Genomic DNA, 21,934 nt, shown 5'->3' on the forward strand with positions numbered 1-21,934 from the left:
TACTCTAAAGAGGCTGCCAAGCTGGCTAAGTCTTGCTCAAATAATTAATCATTTGGCGCCAGACCGAGATCACGCCCCCTTCTGCTGAACGCAAGCAACCCAGCACCAAACACATGCATACCCATACAAAACAAAGCCAAAGTATAACCTAATAAGACCCCCAATCAAGGAGAATATACACTAACATACTCACTAAGACCACCCAATGATGCACCTGCTGTTCCGTGCCAGACACCGGCATATAGAAGAGCCAGATGCGGTGTGCACGCCCTAACAGATGCTAGCATGTGACCGAAGGAGTGGACGCCATGCCCCTTTTTGGGTCTTCCAATGATTGTGCTGTGGAAGGCAGGTTGTTTTATTTTTTGGCACACATTCTGACACAGACACAATTGTAACGCATGCTCCAAAATTGTGGCGCACAATCTAATTGAAAACTGATAGACCCACTGTAAAAAGAGCCTTCAGATACATTAACAGTGCAATAATACATGCCCCCAGAATACCATTAGATTTAACTGCCCTAAGGGCTTCCATCTGTAAAGCCCTAAGAAATTGGCAGAGCACTGTTCCTAACTGGACGCAGGGCAAGGCTCACTTTCCACCTCACTTTGCTGGGAACCACTAATCCAAAAAATCAGGAAAGATCCCTTATGAGATATTATATGATTCCACATCCAAAATCTAAAAAAAAAAATCACGAGACAAATAAAATACAAACATTTGAAAAAACTTCAATCACATTTTATTATACAAGAATGAAAAGTACAGCAGTTTACAATGTAGGAAAATTTAATACATACTATATAAACAAGCTATTTACACAGGAACACAAAGAGAATGGCCTTTACACAAATATAAATTATTGACAACATACCTTACTTGTCATGTCTGTATAAAGAGGGGGTGATTCTGCAGTGACATGGTGTCTAAACACGTTTCTATGAGGACCGTATATAAAAGAAAATGATATAGGAAGAGAGTAGAGGGGTGGAAACCATATACGGTAACAGGTGATATACCATATGACTCAATGAAATCCACTTCTACAGGGGCCTATCCTGATTGTGACAAGTTATTAGAAAAATTATCTAATTTTATCTGAGCCTTAGTGTTTTTAAGGCCTAGTTCACATGGCTGTAATATGGATGTAAGTTAGTGCATGCATTATGGCAGAAATGATCCCAGATTAGTTTAGTACAACTGTGATTACCTGGGTCCTTCAAAACCAGCACTGGATTAAATAGGATCTTCTCTGTCCTACAATGCTGGTTAGGGACATCGGTGCCAAACTTGCAATAAATATTATTTCTTTGCAACATATTCTTCTGGAACAATGGTATATAACGTGTTTGCTGAAATTATATGTTGATCAACATAATACTGTCTAATATACTAATGCATTATTTCCCAGCCATAGTGCCTCCAGCTGCACAAAACTAAAACCCCTATCCTCTCTGGAGGCACACTGGTTGGGAAATTTTGTATGAATGTATTCACATACAGGATTCGCTGCGGATTTAAACCTGTATAGTCTGTGATTGCAGATCAGCAGCTGCGGATTTTACAAGACAATTCTTATGTACTTTTGACAGCTTTGTAAAATCGGCAACTGCAGATCCGTTGTGTGTGAATACACTTTAAAGGGGTGTTGTCATGACTGACGTCTTTACATATCATCATAAAGACAGGTAGATGGGGGCTTCCGACTCTCCCTCCCTAAATTTCTCTACCTTCCATTCAGTTCAGACAGGGGGTGTAGAAAATGTTTTGTCTGCAGATAAACATCCCACTTTCCCATTTCACTGTCCCAATGTTTGCAACAATCACCAAGTTTTCAAATTAATAAAAAAAAAATTAATGGAAAAAAAAAGAACTCTGAAACCATACTGGGCTCTATGTATAACGATAGCAGGTAAGACGTCCCAGTGTTGCCTATTAGCAACCAATCAGATCACTGCGTTCAGCACGAATCTGGTTTCTAAGGACAACAGTGGCACATCTTATTTGCAGCATTCTCACGCAGGCCATTTCTATTGTAACAACCAAGTCCCTTGGACATACTACTGGACAATGGTCAAATGGATCGTTTCATGAGCAGATGTATCCCTTTATAAACCACTAAGCAAACAAGCAGTGATCATGGGACTATACAAAGTTCCCTTCAGATACATAATACTTATAAGAAGAAAAGATTCCATATTGTTATACAGATAACTGCACGAGAATGAAACCTCCTTTCTTGGCCATAGGAGAAAACAAGCATTGAACTTTACACTTCCCATATAAATGACAATTTCTCATGATTTCATTACTGCAGAACGTAATGACAGACGATTACTAAGGCACTTGTACAGTTTCTGTGACCATTTCTTAAGCAATACCAATCTATAGGATTACGTCATTAATACATTCTCAATTTTTTCCCCCATTTCCACAGCTGCAAATACTAATGAATATTAATAATTTATTTCTGAATTACTTAGGCCGAGTAAGGCTAATGAATACAAGTTCTTACTTATAGTTCATTTGGCCAGGGATTTACTATACATTATAAGTTAATGAAAAGTATCACAATTTTAGAACATCCTGGCTTACTAGGATCTTAAAGGTCTAACTAATGAAACCAGCTCAAGGTGCAATAGACTTCAAGGTCAAAAGATAATAGAAAATAAAACTTTTGCTTTTTTCCCCCCAAGAAACAGTGCCACATGTCAATAAGGCCACAGTGCAATACCAGATGCAGCCTATAGACAGGTGTGGTGTTGTTCCTCAAAACAAATGTAATACAGACCCTTTATAAAGAGGGGTAATATTCTACTATACGAGGCTCTCGTTCATTTTGTCTCTGCAACTTTTATATATTAACTTATTTGTGTGCAGAAATGCATCCAATGCCTCTGCTTATATTGTACACAAGTAATATATTATTTAAGGGTTAACTCTCACCCTTGATCAGATAAAGTGAAGAATATTCTACCTGCGCCTGACTGTAAAAGTGTGTTGTGCAATCGATAACATCAATCTGACACTGTGCTATTAAGGATACCCTACTGTAGCTCTTATACGGGAAACTCTATTTTGACAGGATTAATATAAGGATGAGGGCAACACATATGTTGGCTCTAGTACAAATGCACAAGATACAGTCCATTTACATAAAGGATTAGTTACCTTAATAATTATATGGATTAGACTAATATAACATGCCAAAATTCTAAACTATATTAAGGTTTTGTCATAACCCTTAAAAGGGTACTCCACTCACCAGCATTCACAACAGTTTAGTTCTGAACACTGGGTGCGGGCTTTGGGGGGTCACCATGCCCCCTTTGTGCCATCACTTCCCGATCCCCTCAATGCAAGTCTATGGGAGGGGGCGTCAAGCCCCCTCCCATAGACTTGCATTGAGGGGGAGGAGCATGACGTCACAGGGGACTGCAAGGGCCCACACCCAGCGTTCAGAACTAAATGTTTCGAATGCTGGGGAGTGGAGTACCCCTTTAAAACTCCATTTATGTGATGCAGAGCTCCAAATCCCCTGCATAGACATAGATATAAAAGATTTTGGCTACCTGGAGTCAGCAATGGAGAAAGATTACTGAATATTGTTATAACACGGAACTCAGTATTAACAATGTATTCAGTAAGTTTCCTCTAATAGTGGATTCAAGTAGCCCAGCACATTCATACAACACATTCAGAAAGGTTTTTCGAGTAGACCCTTTCCCTTTTTTCCCAATTGTTATGTTGAGGCCTTGTGCTAGAATAAAGTAACACGTTTCCCCCATCTGTGCCCCGTAATGACAAAGTGAAAACAGAATTTTAGATTTTCTTAAAAAGGAAAAACTAAAATTATTCATGGGAGTAAGTATTCGGACCCTTTGCTATTACACACCGCAGTCTATATACTAGGGATCGACCGATATTGATTTTTTAGGGCCGATACTCTGTGGAGATTAGTGACGATAGCCGATAACTTATACCGATATTCCGGAATAAGTTATCGGCTATTTATTCCAACCACCCCCCCTGCAGATCATCGATTTAAAGCGGGCGCTTTAAATCAATGAACTGCAGCGGCTTTTGCGGTGCCAGAGACCGCCGCCACCACCCGCTTTTCTCCCCCTGCCTGTCCTGAGTCCTATCACCACCACCGCCTCCCCCCCACCGCACCGCCCCGGCCAGAGACTGCCGCCGCTTCCCCATTTCCTCCCCCATTCCCGGTTTCATAATTACCTGATCCCAGGACCCACACTACTTCTGGCTCCGGCTGCGTCCTCCTGAGCTGTCACTGTGCGCACTGACGGTGACGTTGCGTTGAGGACGTCACTCGTCATTGCGCAGCACAGAGGGTAACACAGGACGCCGCAGGAGCCAGAAGTAGCAGGGATGGGGGAGGCAATGGGGCAGCGGTGGTGGTGGGGGGGTGCAGTGCGGTGGGGGCGGTGCAGGGGGCAAGGTAATTGCCGATACCGATAACATCCAAAATCGTGAATATCGGCCGATAATATCGGCTAAACCGATAATCGGTCGATCCCTACTATATACCCAACAAGACTGTAAACATTGGCAAAAATGCTTTAACTAAGTACCAAGTAAAGGGCCAAAAGATTTTTGTCCCTGTGAAATTTTAGTGTTGCTTTTAATAGCAAAAATGTAAAAAATTCAGTTTTCACATTCTCACTATGATGGGGGAAAACTTGAATTACGTTGATTTTAGCACAAGGCCACAACGTAACAAAATGTGTAAAAAGTGAAACTATATGAAGACTTTCAGAATTCTTTGTGTATGAAAAATGAAGCTCTAATGGCTATGAAGACTTACTAAAGGAAACCTGTCATCACTTTCATGACGCCTAAGTCATTGGATGGGAGGGGGTCCATGGTGGCCTCTGCCTGCCTTGCTTGATGGATTTGGGTATAGGAAGAAATCTATCAATGGTTGGAGTTGGGGGCGGGAGTTGAGGGGTAAAGCTGCTGGGGACTGCCCTGATGGCTTATGAGTGTAATGACAGGAAAAGAAAAAAAAAGATGTAAAAATAGTGTTCACAGGTCATTTTGCAAAACTGTATTTTACATTTATATTCCACATCTTAATTATTTTTGTCAAATAACAAGATTTCTACCTCCCCTTGCTGCATTTGAAACAAAGATGGAAGGTAAAGAGATAAAATACACTTCTCAAAACCAGGTTTCAAGTCCTGCAGGAACGCATGGGAACTGAGTTCCTGCACTTTCTCCACAGCAGGACCAGCCCTTGAGTGGAAATCTTGGGTAAGTTCCCAAACTTTTTTTCCCCCAGGACTTAATCCCTGATCAAAACGTACCTGCTATGACCAAAAGGCCCTTGTCCCAGAGTAAGACATAAGAAGCAGTAAAGAAAGCGGTTATTCTGTTCACACATACATGCACAGTAACCTAGAATATCTCTGTTAACACCATGTTTCTAATACTGGAAGAATGTTTTGTTTTCTACTTTTTTTTTGGCATAAGCAACACAATTTCCCTTGATGGTTGCATAAAAAGGTGTGGTATTGATGGGCATAGGCCCAAATTTATCAAACTGTGCGAGAGGAAAAGTGGAGAGATTTTCCAACAACAACCAATCACAGCTCAGCTTTCACTTTACCACAGCTCCTTAGCCGAGCTGTGATTGGTTGGGAAAATCCCTCCACTTTTTCTCTCACACAATTTGATAAATCTGGGCCTATATAGATAAAGAAACACATTAGGCTGTCACTTTGAAGGAATTTCAGTAAAAAAAATATGCAGCCATGTTTTAAATCTTATGCACAATAACTGCACTGTTATGTTAATGTGCATTAATAGAAACTGCACAGTATGATCAAGAGCTACACACTGATAAACTGTTGTGTATCATACAATGAAATCTAATGTGACTATAAATAATAATATGGCAACCCTAACAAGTATTTTAGAAAATACTGAAGTGGCAAGCACACTAGGTATTTTAGAATAAGCTACCAGAAGAAGAGTCTGGCAGCAGCTCTCTTCCCACTATTCATTCAGAATACATAAAGCCTATTGCCAGTGTTTCCCAACCAGGATGCCTCCAGCTGCTGCAAAACTAAAACTCCCAGCATGCCCGGACAGCCAAAGGCTGTCCGGGCATGCTGGGAGTTGTAGTTTTGCAGCAGCTGGAGGGCACCCTGTTTGGGAAACACTGCTCTATGCTTTGCCAATCGAGGGTGAGCTGGGAAATACAGTAACCCCCCGACATGCGATGGCCCCAACATATGATCAAATCAACATACGATGGCCTCTCAGAGGCCATCGCATGTCGATGTCAGCATCGACATACGATGCTTTTATATGTCGGGGCCATCGCATTAACTGCTATCCTACAGCGCAAAATGCTTAAGCTGCTGTCGAATAGCAGTTTAAGCAGCCGGGACAGGTTCACTTATCTATCCCCGCTGCTCCGGGTCCATTTCGCAATCCTCCGGCGTCTTCTGCATCTTCTCCGGGGTCCGGGCCTCGCTTTCCGGCGTCGTAATTATGTCCCGGCATAGCAACGTAATAACGCCACCAGAAAGCGAGCCCCGGACACCGGAGGATCCAGAAGAAGATGCCGGAGCAGCAGGACAGCATCGGGAACGGTGAGGACGCGGTCCGGAGCGGCGGGGACAGGGGAGTATAAATGTACTTTTACTATTGCACAAATCCCTCAACATACGATGGATTCGACAAACGATGGGTCGTTTGGAACAAATTACCATCGTATGTTGAGGGACCACTGTACAGCTTTTCGCCCAATGGCTAGCATATGTGTGTAGACAGTTTAAGGGATCTAAACAGGTTCATCTTTGCACTTTAGCAACTATTGACAAATGTTTCAAGATTTTCTAAATCTCGGCAGAAAACAATAATATTTTAAAGGATTAAGGGATGTTTGCTGCCAGATCCACAACATTGGTCTTTCCCTTTTTGAAGCAATACTAAAAAAAAGTCATATTGTGTACAAACATCCACAGCCAGGTTTTTCTTCATTGAATCTGAGTCTGTTAGAAAATACGATATGAGCACTTTGTGCACAAGTATATTCGACAGATAAGTTAAACACTTATATTCATAATATGCATTAGACTTAGTTCACAGGCAAGTCGTCACGGCCCTGAACCAAACATCAACAGGAATTACATTCTGTTGACTATGCTGCCCATTCTTCAAGGAATATTTTATGTTGGACGAGTCCCAAATACCACCTAAGCACTCGAAGGGAAACATTATTGAAATGATATAAAACGTATGTGAAAAAAAAGAAATGTATCACTTCATATGCTTGGCACAGGTTGAAATCTCTTAAAAAGTGAGCCATATGCCTCATGTAAGTATATCCAGGATTCCTATCTCTCAAATGAGCACAGTCTATAGCAGCAAGGTCCACTTTAAGCAAGTGGGCATTGTGGGCTTTTATTAGAACTTGAATTCAAAAGGTCTCCCCCCTATGTTTTCCGGGAATTCCAATTGTAGTCTGTATTCTTCTGTTCTAGTGATTTGTCCAATGGAGATTTTGACTCATGAGGGGATTTCTGGACTGGGGGGGAACGGGGGTCTGAGAGAGATGATGACTGGTGGGAAGAAGTAGAACCTTTATAATCCCCAGATTTATCTGGGTGAAATGACCGGTAGTGGTCAGAAGGTCCTTGACCATGGTATCCCATTGGTGGCCTGTGGTCAGAACCCATTCGTCTGAAGTCCTGCTGATGGTAACCCTGAGCACGAAATTCATCTGGTCTCCTCCGCTTATTGTCATGGTGATGTCTGTGGAAATATATAACCAGTAAATACAGCATTCTTTCTGCTTTTAGATGCTTATGTCAGTAAATAATAAATATTCTATTTCAGGAAACTTGTAGTTATAAACTACGCTTTCTATGTCAAAAATTGTAAAGCAAAAAACAAATAGCTAGCTAATAAGAATACTGTACCAAGTGTACAGCCAATACCTGTCATAATATTCCCTGTGGCCTCTGTGATCCCGTTCATTGTTATACTGCTCATAGGGCCTCTTGCGAGATGCATTGTTCTGTCTGTAGTTTGCAGAATTTCTCCGAGGATCCCCATGAGGACGTCGATCAGAATAGTGATGATCTTTGTATCGGTGCTGGTCATACTGGTGATGACGGTCTCCACTCCATTGCTGGTTGTTGTTACCCCCATAGTTAAATTTCCTATCTCTCCATTCTCCTCGATCTAAACAAAACAGTTATAGAAAATTATCTTTAGTCAAGGAAAAATAATGAAGTATGTGAATTGGAAAATCTGAATCCAACTGAGGCAATAGAAGAATAGAAAGCAGTAGTAGTTGCTGAAATAAGTAAAATGACCAGTGGCCAGCCTGAATGTGCAGTTGTTCTCTAGTTACTGAGATCTCTACAGTATGTCCAAAGTGAATTATTGAATGGGCACCGCTAAAGTAGTAAGGGAGGTGCAACAAGGGCCAAAAATTCAAACCAAAAAGAAAAGCTAGCAATCAGTCATAAATTATTGCACAACATCCAAATTAGCCCTGGATCTAGGCTAATAATGCTATCCTGGAAAAGTAAGTCCAAGTAGCAAAAAGCAGACCAATGCAAGAAATGGAGTGTGAATATGACCTCTGAGAATCAGGATGGTAGCCTAGATCCAGGGCTATTACAGTTCTTTTGCATATGTATTTATAAATTGCTTTATTATTCATAGTGATTTTTGTGTTAGAATTATGTTATTTGAAAAGACTTGTGTTACAGATTAGTAAGTCTTCATTCTTGCATATTTGGATACCCACTAGTAATATGCTTTTGGTTGTATATATTTTGTGATAATCATCTGTAATATTATTTATTATGGTCCATGGTGGAGTTTCTATGTGATTACATCTGGTTATTTTATATATATATATATATATATATATTATATATATATATATATATTATATATATACACTAAACGGGATGAGTATTTAACTCAGGGCGAGTTCACCACTCCTGGTGTGATCCCGATCAGCTTTTTATATTCCGTAACTGGAGCTAAGCTGATACCAGGGAACATCGCCTGAGAAGGTGATGTAAAGAGCTGATTTGCATATTCCCCTATATATATATATATATATATATATATATATATATATATATATTTATATTTATTTTTTTATTTATTTTTTTCCTTGGGACTCTGAGCTGGTGAGCTTATTTATGCTCCTTCACCCCTCCCCCACCCGCATTGATGAGTGTAGCAGGCAGAAGATTGGTTGCCTCCACTCAGTTTTTCAGATTTTAAACGTTTTGTGTCTTTCATGTGCAATAAGGAGATTTTTTTGTGCTCACTGTAAAATCTCTTTCTCGTAGCCTTTATTGGGGTACACCTATTCTGATGGTGTATATGCTCTTGCCACTAGGAGGCGCTGACACTAGGAAAAAAAAAGTTGGCTCCTCCCTGGCAGGATATACCCGCCCACTGGAAGTGAGATAATCAGTTTTGTCACAAAGCAGTAGGAGAAACCAACAAAGAAACATGTCAGAAGGACTCTAGTAAGGAATCCCGGAGAAAAACCCAAGAACCAGAAAAGAGTATCCGGACAAAAAATGAAGAAATGGGTGGATGCGGTGTATCCCAATGAAGGCTACGAGAAAGATTTTACGGTGAGCACAAAAAAAATCTCCTTTTCTCAGTCGCTCTTCATTGGGGGACACCTATACTGATGGGACGTACCAAAGCAGTCCCTTAGGTGGGAAGAACAACCAATAGAGAAAGCAAATCAGTCCAGAGACCGAACCCACTTGACCGTAAGGCCTGCGGATGAGATCCCGGGCAGAGACAACCGAGGCCCACAAACTGAGCTCCCGGAAGAACCCTAGGCCATGGAGACTGACTAGGACGCCAAAGGACGAGACCGTCCTATAAAGAGACTCTAGACCCAATGGCCATATAGAGAGACAAGAAAAGGTCGACCAGGAAGCCAGATGAGCCGGAACCATCCCGAGAGGAGGTAGGAAATCATCTCCAAGGAACACAGAACCAGACAGAGGGCTAGTCTGGCTGGGAACAAAAATGGAAAAAGGAACAAGAGTCAACCGATTCAAGAGAACATGGCGGAAGAAACACCAGGGAGAACAGCGTACACCTGAGCAGAAGGTGAGCACCAGAGGTGGAGACCAGAAAGCCACAGGAAAAAAGAAAGATGGAAACCGGCTCTAGAGAGGCCTGATGCAGTAAATCGACGACCTGAACAGCTGCAGACCCAAAATCCCCATCCCAGGGGCCTGCCGCGAGCACCTGGGTAGCGAAATAAACTTGACGACAAGCGTGATCCGGATGACCGGAACGCCCTCCATCTCGGAAGTACCTGGACCCCGAAGGAGGAGATGGCAGTAATAACTGCCAAAAAAGGAGCGGAACGCCCTGAAAAGGGGCATCCCGGAACACTGGAGAGACTGACATGGGAATTGGAAGCTCCCGGGTAACCTGGAAGACTTACACATAAGAAGCAACGGCTAAAAGGAGCATCCCGGAGCACCGGAGCGGCCGACATGGGAAATGGAGGTTCCCTAGCCACCTGAAGACGGACACCTGTAGAGTCGGTGAACCCAACGTCCGCGAAACACTCCGGGTGACAAACTTCTATGTCGAGACAAGAAGTGCGGTACAGAAAGACCGCCACACAAAAGGGATCGCAGAAGAGACCGGGCAGGGGAGCTAACCTGCCTGAGACCACAACCATCACTAAGGCCCAAGGAACCAGGAGGGCCAACCCATAAAAGAAGGCACGCCACATCATACTTGGATAGTGTCCAAGACAAGGCGACTAGCCGGACATGGACATAGCGGTAATGGAGGGGGAAAGTAAAGGGTACTCCAGAAGATCACAGTATCAGCGTAGCGCAATGGACACTGACAAGGGGAAGAATGAAACACACCCCTCCAGGGAGGAGGAGAGCAATGGCAGGACTTAAACAACAGATGGTGCTAGACCGCCTGTCGCAGAGCCAGACAAGAGTTCATAAACCCGTCCAATAGAGGAGAATGCCAAGTCTGCTTGAGCAGCAATAGAGAACCAAGAAACAGGAAGAGAGCCAGGCTGCTATAAGAACAAGGGCCCAACCAGGTATCCCACCTATATAGTGGAGGGGAAAATAAAGGTGCGAGAAACTCAGGAACTGACCATGCCAAGCTCCCTGATCTCCATCCTCCCTGTGGGAAGGGGATTGTCAAAGTGCGCCAGGCACTATAGGAGCAGGGAAATGCCACCCAAAGGCAACGGGACAAAGTACTGGGTGGACGTAGCCCCCAGGAACCTTGCAACAATATATCGAGGTATGGAGGAGTTAATACGTGTCCCCGGAGAGATCGGAATTCTGGATACTGGTGCAGGGCGAAAGATACAAAGACTTGACTACAAATGCAAGAAGCACACACACACACAGCAACCAAAATGTTAGGAGGAACACCCCAACGTGGTGAAACCCTTGAAAAGATGGTCGACAACAGAGCCATCCTGGTCATTGTCTAAGGCAACAGAGCCGGCGCCTGAGCCACCCTGCACAGGAACCCATGACAGATACCTGGAGGCAGAGGGGAGGGCTGAACTGACGGCATTGCCCCCTCAGGCCCAATAGCAGAACAGAGGTGCTCAACTGCCGAAGACCTGTGGAAACAGGATCACAGGAAGGCCAGAGGCACACCCCACTGAAAAGAAGGGAAGGTGGGCTCCACATGTGCAGAGTGGCCTAGCATATGCAGGGATACAGACATGTTTTCCGCACAATAGCAGCGGGGTACCAAGGCTGCAGAAGCCGCAGACATCCAAAAGTCCGGCAGTATGGAAGACAGGCTCAGCACCCAATCATGCCCCTAGCAGACTAACGGTACACCCTGAGAAGGGGGAACAGAGTGCAGCTGTTGGTGTGAAAGACCATGAAACCTGCAGAAAATGCCCACAACCCAACTCCTAATGGTGCCACACACCAGGACTGCTGTCGCAGATGCAAGAGATGAAGGAGGTATGTGGGAAGGAAACATGCAGACACAGTCTGACAGACAGGCATAAAAGGTCCCATGAACCCACCGAGACACTCTGTTTGGTAACTTCACATGGAAAACGAGTCACTGGACAGCAGCTGCGGGAGCGGCAAGAAATGGGAAGGTCACCTGGCAGATTAGAAAACCGGCAGACACAGACTGGCTATCTGGCATAGGGACCATGGCCACCCCAGTTCCTGCATTCAGAACCACACACCAAAAGGGGTTACTAGCCTTCAGCCGAGAGACCCAGTATGTTGTGCATTGTATCACTTGGAGCTACACCTTGGTAGTGAGTTATCATAACTTCCGTGCACGGTGTGGGAAGTGTGTGGTAGGTGACCCGACATAGTAGTAAACCATGTAGACAACCGTCTGGCTGACTGGTATAGGATTCCCGAACACACATGGTTACAGTATGGTAAAGGAGTGTGGCCGAATTAACGGGCGACCTGGCGATGCAGGGGATCCAGAAGACGAAAGTCTGGCTGGCATCAGTCCCAAGGACCTGCAGGGACCCTCATGCTGATTTCGTACACCAGCAGTGAGGTACGGGAAACCTGACCATGCCCGCAGCAGCCCAGAGATGGGAGGCAGACAACAGTCTGACTGAACAAGTACACCTCCAGGCGCAGACTAAGAGGGGAAAGCCAGATAGGGGATCACTGTGCCCCTCTGTTGCCTGTGGAAGGGCGGGTAGGCCTAGGAGCCATGGATAGTATCCCCCCCCCCACCCTGGGAGATTGGGGGAGGTTGAGGAGCCATGTATTGTATCCCCCGTTACCCCGAATAGGGTCCATAGGACACGTTGGGTCACTTCTTCGTACACCCCGCATAGCAGTGGGGTACCGAAACTCCAGCCGCAGATACACCAGCCATGTGGTGAGGGACAGGTGGCGGAGGAAACCACGCATACTACTGTCTGGCTTACAGGATTGGTCCATAGTATACAACAGGTCACTCCTTTGGATACCTCGCACAGCAGTGGGGTACCGGAACTCCACCCGTAGATTCATCAGACTTTTGGTGAGTGACAGGTGGTGGAGGAAAACATGCAGATCACTGTCTGGCTTACTGTTATGGTTCCATAGTAGACAATGGGACACTACTTTTAATACCTCGCACAGCAGTGGGGTACCGGAAACTCCAGCCGCAGAGACATCAGCTGTGTGAGAGAGAAAGGCGGCTGAGGAAACCACACAGACAACTGTCTGGCTTACTGGTATGGGTCCATAGTAGACAACGGGTCACCATCCGGTGGACACCTTGCACTAACATTGGGGGACCGGAGTGCCAGCCGCGGACGCGGCATCTGTCTGGCATAATGAGATCAGGTGCAACCCATGCCCACACAGGGACACTTCGACAGAGATCTCGCACTAGAGGTGAGGATCCGGACAACTAGCCGTGGATGCCGCCGTCTGAGGAGAAGGGAATCATATTGTAAGAGATGCTTAGAAAACCCCCTTGATGGGTGATCGGCGAACCTGACAGTGTTCTTAGCTTCTGTCAGGATGCAAAAACCCTACAAGGGCACCCGACCCAGGGTGACTGAAGGAAATAAGGTGACCCCCAATACTGTCCCTAGAAAAGAGAGCCTGCAGTTATTAAACTGATAAAAACAGATGTGATAGCGAATGGTTGCCATAAGGGGGAGCTCACAAGAAGCAATGAAAAGTCAAGGGTGCAATACCACTATCACAAGAGGACGCCAATCCCCACCAAATGGTCTAAGTGAACAGTATTAATAATTATTATTTTTTTTTGAGGTAGCGCAGCCCGCCGGAAAGGAAGGCGCGCTGGGGATACACCACCCCAGAGATGGCCACAAACTGTAAGGCACACGAGGGGGGGCCAGGGAACTTATAGAAGAAGCGTCCGCCCCCTCCATCACCGGCCGCATAAACGGGCGCCGGACGCACAATCGGTGGCTGTTACAGGTACAGGGCTGGGGAACATGTAGAATGATGTGGCAGTCTCTACCCCCGCCAGGGAAGCTACCGGCCGTGTGGGACCGGAGACCCGCTGCCCCAAGAAAACTAACACTGCGGCAGCAGTAATGAGTCTCAGGCCGAATGAAAAGGAAATGCGGCCAGGGCAGTGTGCCTAGCTGCAAGATAAGAGGACATATTGGACCCAAAGGTGGGAGAGGGCAGTCCCACCGGAATGTCCCAGCCAGAATGGCGCTGGAGGCCATGAGGGGTCCGGCCCAGCACAGCAACGTGGAATGGCGGCTGAGGAGCTGGGCACATGAGAGAAAGGGGACTCCTGGATGAGGAAGGGAGGGAGAGGGGGAAGGGAGGTTGTAGTACATACTCACCCACGGCTCCATCTTCTTATACTCACCCTGAAGTCTTCAACCAGCTTATGGCCATGCTGCATCATACCAGGCTAAGATAGCGGGGCGAGCAGAGGCAGTGGGGGACCCGGACCCAGGGTACAACCTCCAGGCGCTGGAAGTTGGCGAGAAGGGGTTAACAGTACATATTCTATGTCTGTGCCCCTTTGTCGCATATGGGGGAACAGGTAGCGCCATGCTCCTGAACCCCCACCTGAAAAAAGGAAACAAAAGGGAGATAAAAACCTAACTAAACAGCCCTTACTAGAAAATAATAAAAAAAAGACCAGGTCTGGGGAGCTCCCAGACCTGTGTCTTGCCTCCTAATGACATAAGCTAAAACTGATTATCTCACTTCCAGTGGACGGGTATATCCTGCCAGGGAGGAGCCAACTTTTTTTTCCTAGTGTCAGAGCCACCTAGTGGCAGAAGCATATACCCCATCAGTATAGGTGTCCCCCAATGAAAAGCGGCCGAGAAAAAACGGTTTATCTTTTTTTACACTAATTTGGAAGTTGTGCAATAATTTATGACCGCTAGCTTTTCTTTTTGGTACAAAGTGTACAGTCTGCACTACCCACTGACTAACAAGCGTTCTCTAGATAGAACTCACCTGCATTATTGAAAGGTCTTTTGTTTGGGTTGTTATAGTTCTCTCTTTGGTGCCCATGCATCTGTGGAGGTGGTGGAATACTATGAGGCATTTGTTGCATATGATGTCCATGTGGCTGTGAGTTAACCGAATCACGACTGGACCCAGATGGCTCTGGTCGAAAAGGTTTCTTGCTTGGTGTTGCATCTTTTTTCTTCTGTTCCTTGGAAACAAGGTAATATAAAAATACAGCAAACTACAGCTCAAGTTAAATTACAATAGGGTTCTAGAGCACACTTGAAAGGTTTATTCTTCTCTAAAAAGATAACCCATTAAGTGGGGTAAATGGTTCTGCTTCTGTACAATAGTGAGGTTAATTGTGTACAATAATAATAAATAAACGGAATAAAGAAAAGGGGTATATGTATATTTTGCTATTAAGGCTGACCATTAACACTACTTCCATTCCAGGAGCAGCCACTTGCAGAAATTGAATGTTGGCCCCAACAGAATCCACTGGTCATTCCTTCTCTAAAGAGCCCACTGGTCATCCATTCCTTATTCCCTTCATCAAAATGAAGATGAATACTAAATAGAAAATGGAATAACTGCTAAAGTCTCAATGTATGGAGCCATCGCACAGGGAGCCCGATATCTATACAGGCCCTGTCGGCAGGAACCATTTAATTTATGTGGCAGGCTGAAGTCACATTAAACTGGTACTTAATGCAACAAAGTCAAGTCTGCCACAAAGAGTCCTACTATGGGAATTGAACTCTGGACCTTGTACTCTTTAAGCCAAACACTTATCACTAAGCCATGACTGCTACTGGGACTTTAGCAAGCAGTGTAGTCTAAGAAACAGCAATTTATACGAATAACAATAACCAGGAACAATGGATTTGTTTACTTAAAACATGTACCAGCTATTTCGGCTGTTTAGGACCATTTGCTGTTAATTTCTATTTAACATAACTATTTACATCTTAAAAGTAATTATATATTGTACATTTATATTTTACCTCCTCTTCCTGGGACCTCTTTTTATGGGCCATCTTGTACAACTTGTGCAACTTCCTGGCACCAAATTCTGTGAATTTTGAGACGAAAATCCAGAGATTCCTATAAACAAGAATATGATGCTTATTAAAGGGGTTATTCAGCAAACAAAAAAACAAGTTTTTAGTAATATTCCTAGGTTGTGTGATAAAAAAGAAAAGCCTCTACTTACCTCCCTCATAGCCTCAGTTATCAGTGCCTTGTCTCTAATGCACTTCCTTTCCCAGGGGCTACAGGTGGCATCAAATTGGCACCCAGCCAATCACTGGCAGAGGTGGGACACCACTGAGGCCGGAAAATGGCAGTGTGTAGCTCCAGGAAAGGAAATGCTGCAGAGACTGAGTGATGATAACAGAGGCTGCGAATGACTGCAGCCAACCTAAACTCAACCCCCCCCCCTCCGCGATCTCAAGAGGGAGCCTGAATCTCCCTGTGCACACAGCAGGGTTGACATGCCTCCACAATGCATTCTCTATGCGAGTGCAGGAGATACATGAGCACTGTACAGTACAGGCTGTTTCCAGCGCTCCTATAGAGAATACATGGAGGGGGCGTGTTGACCCCATTTGATGCACAAGGAGGTATTGGCCACTACTGTACCCCTCAGCAGATGTTAAAATGAAGGACTATTCTCATCTCAGCATGTTAATCTGTATCCGTATGGAAACTGTATTATGCACGATGAGTTCATTATGTCCTGTAATGGTTGACATTTAACGGCAAACAGGTCTACAATATTTTATTATTTCCTATGGATGGAATATATGATAAATCAATGCTTAGAACCACCACACATGGTCTTTGGTTTCAGTTTAAAACAAAGGGGACACTAACCTCCTCCATATCTTAATTTGCTCCTGGTCATTGTATGTCTTAAGGCACTCAGAGATGCGATCTCCGATTTTCAGTAAGCAAGTCCTTGTGTGTTCTAGCTGTTCTTGGACAGTCAGACCTTTGTCAGGTTTATCCAGTTGTTTCAGAGCTTTCTTTACAGGCCTCATTCTCTCCTTGCACTAAAAATAAGAAGCAGTTTAATAGAAGAACCTAAAGGCAGTCTTAACATCTCAACAAAGCCTTTTGCAGAATAATCTGTTACAACATTCCAAGCAGGCAAGTCCCCTGAAGGATTACCTTAGTCCTTGAAAAAGGAAAAAAAAAACGTCATGTATGTCAACTGAGTTCACAGCATTTTTGTCATGTTTTTAACATGCATTTTCTGTTATGTTCAGTGAACTCCCATGTCTCTCTAGGAGTACAGAAATCAAAACAAAAAATTGCCTGTTAAAAACACACATGAATACGTCACAATCAGGTCTCCAGAGACGTTGAGAAATCAATATTTCAAGTGTATTTGGCTCCTTGTGTTGTGGCTGCTTACTATACATTGCGCCAAAAAAAGTATTCATAAAAAAGCAGAAACAGCAATTAATAAGTATTGTGGAAAACCCTAGTTTTAATGACAATTTTTTGTTATTTCAATGAACATGACTCCCCATTAGTCCATAACTAACAGTAACATACAAATTACAAATATTAAAGACATACACTTTATACTTCCCGTATTTTTTGCCGTATAAGACCCAAAACTGGGGGGCAAAAGTCGGTGCGTCTTATACGGCGAATACACCCCTATCGCGGCGGTCCCTGCGGCCATCAACGGCCGGGACCCGCGGCTAATACAAGACATCACCGTTCGCGGTGATGCCCTGTATTAACCCTTCAGACACGGCGATCAAAGCGGACTGCCGCGTCTGAAGGGAAAGTGACACTAACCCGACTGTTCACCGCGGCGGTCCCGAACAGCTCGACTGAATAGCCGGGTTAGTGCTTACAGGACACCGGGAGGGACCTTACCGACCTCCTCGGTGTCTTCTCCGTTCAGGGATTCCCTGTATGGCCGGCGCTCTCCTTCCTCGTCATCACGTCGTCGCGTACATGCGTCGGCGTGCGTAACGACGTGATGGCGGGGACAGAGAGCAAGGATACCCGTCCGGCAGCACAAACGTTCCGGAGCGACGGTGACAGCGATGGAGTGCCATCCAGGGCAGTGGTGACGTGAGTATTACCTCCTATGCAGTGGTTTTCAATCTGCGGACCTCCAGATGTTGCAAAACTACAACTCCCAGCATGCCCGAACAGCCAGCGGCTGTTCAATATCTTTATTTTTTTACATTTTGCACCTATAAATTGGGTGTGTCTTATACGCCAGTGCGTCCTATAGGATGAAAAATACGCTAAATAAAAAAAACTTACAATGCTGAAGGTTTCCTGATCAAGATCATCTTCTTCTTCTTCCCCAATGGGTACAGGGTCATTTCCAGCCGTAATGTGGACAGGTCCCTGGTTCTTCCTACTCCTGGCACCACCCTTGGTTTCAGCCCGCTTCACCTTTATTGCATAGAAAAATGTTAATTAGTAAGCAGTCATAAAACTATAGTTAATGAGATAAAATAAATTTAAAGTAAAATTGTTTTACTGTTTCTCTATTCTTCTTACTATAAACATAAGATTGAACAGCAAATTGGGTTTCACCAGTAGCGTCTGGCACTGTCAGCTTTGATTGGATATTCTCAGTGGGTATTACACCTACAACTTGTAAGACCCAATTGGATATTTAATCATACAATTCTAGTATAAATAATAGAGGAACAGCCTAACACTAAGCTATAAGAAAAGATGTTCCAGAATTGTTATTTCATGAGAAATAGAAGTATTTCCAAAAACAGACAGGACATGAGAGGCCACAGGTTCTCTTTAAAGTGATTTCTCAGTTTCATGTAAATAAAGTTACACTGCTTTTCAACACACTTTGTCCTGCACTTTCTTTAGCGCTCATATACTTCAAAGGAGAAAGCCGCCCTCACAGTCTAGTCAATCATTACTGACTTTCTTTGTTAGGTGGAGAATGGTTATCATGTCTGCTGACTTTTTATTTATTTATAATGTATTACCTTTTCCTTTGGCTTCCTCTTCTCTTTGGGGCCATCTTTTTTTTGGTTCTGTTTGTCCTTATTTTCTTTGTTGTCTTTCTTCTTTTGTTTTTTCTTGTTTGGACTCTTCAGAGAGCCATCATCCTGAACAAAATGAAGACAGTTTCACGATTTTGATAACACTGACATGGTAGTGTATAAAACACTATACACTTTATTGTGTCAGACAGGAAAACGGTCTTATACATACTACATATCCAAAAGTGCGGGCTCCTTTTCTAATAAGTGTGTTTGGCCATTCCATCTTTACTGGAAGGTGATCCAGAACAATGTTATCCCTACAAGGTTAACTGAATAAATATGGGCAACCTGTGCAGCTATAAAGTGGTCCATTGGCAGCTTTAAGTTTATGAAAATTCTTACATTTCATATGGTATTTCAGAAGTTTTGAATGGTAATTTTTTGGGTGCTAAGTTCTCCATTGATCATTTAAACCAAGGGGCAAAATTGCTTATCTAAGTGTTGTTTTCCTTTGACGGTGGTCTAAGAACCCATAGACCGCTAACCCTGCTTAAAGGAACAAATTGCAACAAATTTATGTATAATATAAGAGGAGATCTCAATTATTAATACAGTATTTCAAAACTATATTTTTATCCTAGGAAAGAGAAGGCTGAGGGACTATATATCTTTATAGAAATATGTGAGTAAAAACCAGTGATATAAGGAACATGCCCATTTATCTTTTCTTCAACTACTACTAAAGGTATCTAAAAGATGCATAAAATTAAGCAATATCATTGTTGACTTAACAATGGGTTTTACTGGCAATGTCTGCATATACAGGGCAAAGATGATCAGATTACATGATGGTAGACCTGATCCATCTAACCCCCAATCTGTGCCTGCAGAGAGTACCTGTCATCAAAAATAAAAAAATAAAAATTATGTTAGAGCTGATCGTATATAGAACAACTTTGTAATTCGATTTAATAAAAAAAAAAATGCTTCCTTTTATGTGTATTTTCATTTTGAAAATGTGTCCACTAGGGGTCTCCCTAGGAGTCCCTGGCTGCAAGCTTTTTCATTGATTTCGGACTCAAGTCGGATTGGTAGTGTGTCCGAAATCGCAGCGCTGGCTGAGCACGTGCCAAACTCAGCGTAGCTCCAATCACACACGACAAGCTCAGCGTAGCTCCAATCACACGCATACCCCACAGGGCTCTGTACACTGAGGACAAGCAGGGCTCTGTACACTGAGGACAAGCGGCGCTCTGTACACTAAGGACAAGCAGGGCTCTGTACACTGAGGACAAGCAGGTCTCGGTACACTGAGGACAAGCAGGGCTTTGTACACTAAGGACAAGCAGGGCTTTGTACACTAAGGACAAGCAGGGCTCTGTACAATGAGGACAAGCGGGGCTCTGTACACTAAGGGAAATTAGGGCTCTGTACACTAAGGGCAAGCAGGGCTCTGTACACTGAGGACAAGCGACGCTCTGTACACAGAGGACAAGCAGGGCTCTGTACACCGAGGACAAGCAGGGCTCTGTACACCGAGGACAAGCAGGGCTCTGTACACCGAGGACAAGCAGGGCTCTGTACACCGAGGACAAGCAGGGCTCTGTACACTGAGGACAAGCAGGGCTCTGTACACTGAGGACAAGCAGGGCTCTGTACACTGAGGACAAGCAGGGCTCTGTACACTGAGGACAAGCAGGGCTCTGTACACTGAGGACAAGCAGGGCTCTGTACACTGAGGACAAGCAGGGCTCTGTACACTGAGGTCAAGCAGGGCTCTGTACACTGAGGTCAAGCAGGGCTCTGTGCACTGAGGACAAGCAGGGCTCTGTGCACTGAGGACAAGCAGGGCTCTGTGCACTGAGGACAAACGGCGCTCTGTGCACTGAGGACAAGCGGCGCTCAGTGCAGTGAGGACAAGCGGCGCTCAGTGCAGTGAGGACAAGCGGCGCTCTGTGCAGTGAGGACAAGCGGCGCTCTGTGCAGTGAGGACAAGCGGCGCTCTGTGCAGTGAGGACAAGCGGCGCTCTGTGCAGTGAGGACAAGCGGCGCTCTGTGCAGTGAGGACAAGCGGCGCTCTGTGCAGTGAGGACAAGCGGCGCTCTGTGCAGTGAGGACAAGCGGCGCTCTGTTCAGTGAGGACAAGCGGCGCTCTGTGCAGTGAGGACAAGCGGAGCTCTGTGCAGTGAGGACAAGCGGCGCTCTGTGCAGTGAGGACAAGCGGCGCTCTGAGCAGTGAGGACAAGCGGCGCTCAGTGCAGTGAGGACAAGCGGCGCTCAGTGCAGTGAGGACAAGCGGCGCTCAGTGCAGTGAGGACAAGCGGCGCTCAGTGCAGTGAGGACAAGCAGAGCTCTTCACACTGAGGAAAAGCAGGGCTCTGCAAATGCTCCCCCTCCCAGCAAAATGAGGGGGTAAGCAGTCCCCCCAGTAAGCTTCAGTGACGTAGAGCCTACTGGGGCACGCCCTCATCCTCCTGCCAGCAGCTCACACTATGAGAGGTAAGATAAATAGCTTTTTAAAGCTCTTAAATATAGCTTTAGTTAGTTTACAAAAGTTTATTTACTGACAGGTACTCTTTAACAGATTCATGGGATTATCTTAATTTATTTCTGTTATATGGTTTTATTGCATAATAATTGCAGATAAGTTTATGTTCTTGGACCCATGAGTAACTATGGAACACTGCAGAATTAGTTTCCTATTGCAACCAACCAAAACTGAGTTTTCAATTCACCACAGCAGTATAAGTAAGAAAAGCTGTGCTGTGGTTTTAAACATTTTTGACAGATCTGCTCAAATAATTGTGTGTAAATCTTAAGTAAGTCACACTTTAGTTAATAAACCATTTTCTTGAAAATAATAATAATAATATATATATTAGGGATCACCCGATATCGTTTTTTTAGGGCCGATACCGATAATCTGTGGAGGTTAGGGCAGATAGCCGATAACTTATACCGATATTCCGG

The 21,934-nt window shown here is 44.5% G+C and overlaps 1 protein-coding gene and 1 non-coding gene across 8 annotated transcripts in view; both read right to left on the reverse strand.

Annotated features, from left to right (window-relative positions):
- Positions 1-729: 729 nt before the first annotated feature.
- CHD2 (chromodomain helicase DNA binding protein 2) overlaps positions 730-21,934 on the reverse strand; it is a 119,560-nt gene continuing 98,355 nt past the window's right edge. For 6 of the 7 annotated variants that reach the window (XM_056571872.1, XM_056571868.1, XM_056571867.1 and 3 more), the window contains 7 exons: positions 18,965-19,087; positions 18,267-18,401; positions 16,848-17,026; positions 15,977-16,076; positions 14,976-15,177; positions 7,974-8,220; positions 730-7,788 (listed from right to left, as the gene is read on the reverse strand). In XM_056571872.1, the coding sequence (XP_056427847.1) occupies positions 7,470-7,788; positions 7,974-8,220; positions 14,976-15,177; positions 15,977-16,076; positions 16,848-17,026; positions 18,267-18,401; positions 18,965-19,087 (1,305 nt within the window). In that variant the 3' untranslated portion in view covers positions 730-7,469. The remainder of the gene's footprint in view (positions 7,789-7,973; positions 8,221-14,975; positions 15,178-15,976; positions 16,077-16,847; positions 17,027-18,266; positions 18,402-18,964; positions 19,088-21,934) is intronic. The other variant, XM_056571866.1, reaches the window with a different exon arrangement.
- LOC130268164 (small Cajal body-specific RNA 14) lies at positions 15,576-15,704 on the reverse strand. Its single transcript, XR_008843520.1, has one exon. It is a non-coding gene; the product is annotated as a small Cajal body-specific RNA 14 (non-coding RNA).

Source organism: Hyla sarda, chromosome 4 (assembly GCF_029499605.1).
Source record: "Hyla sarda isolate aHylSar1 chromosome 4, aHylSar1.hap1, whole genome shotgun sequence".
Taxonomy (NCBI): domain Eukaryota; kingdom Metazoa; phylum Chordata; class Amphibia; order Anura; family Hylidae; genus Hyla; species Hyla sarda.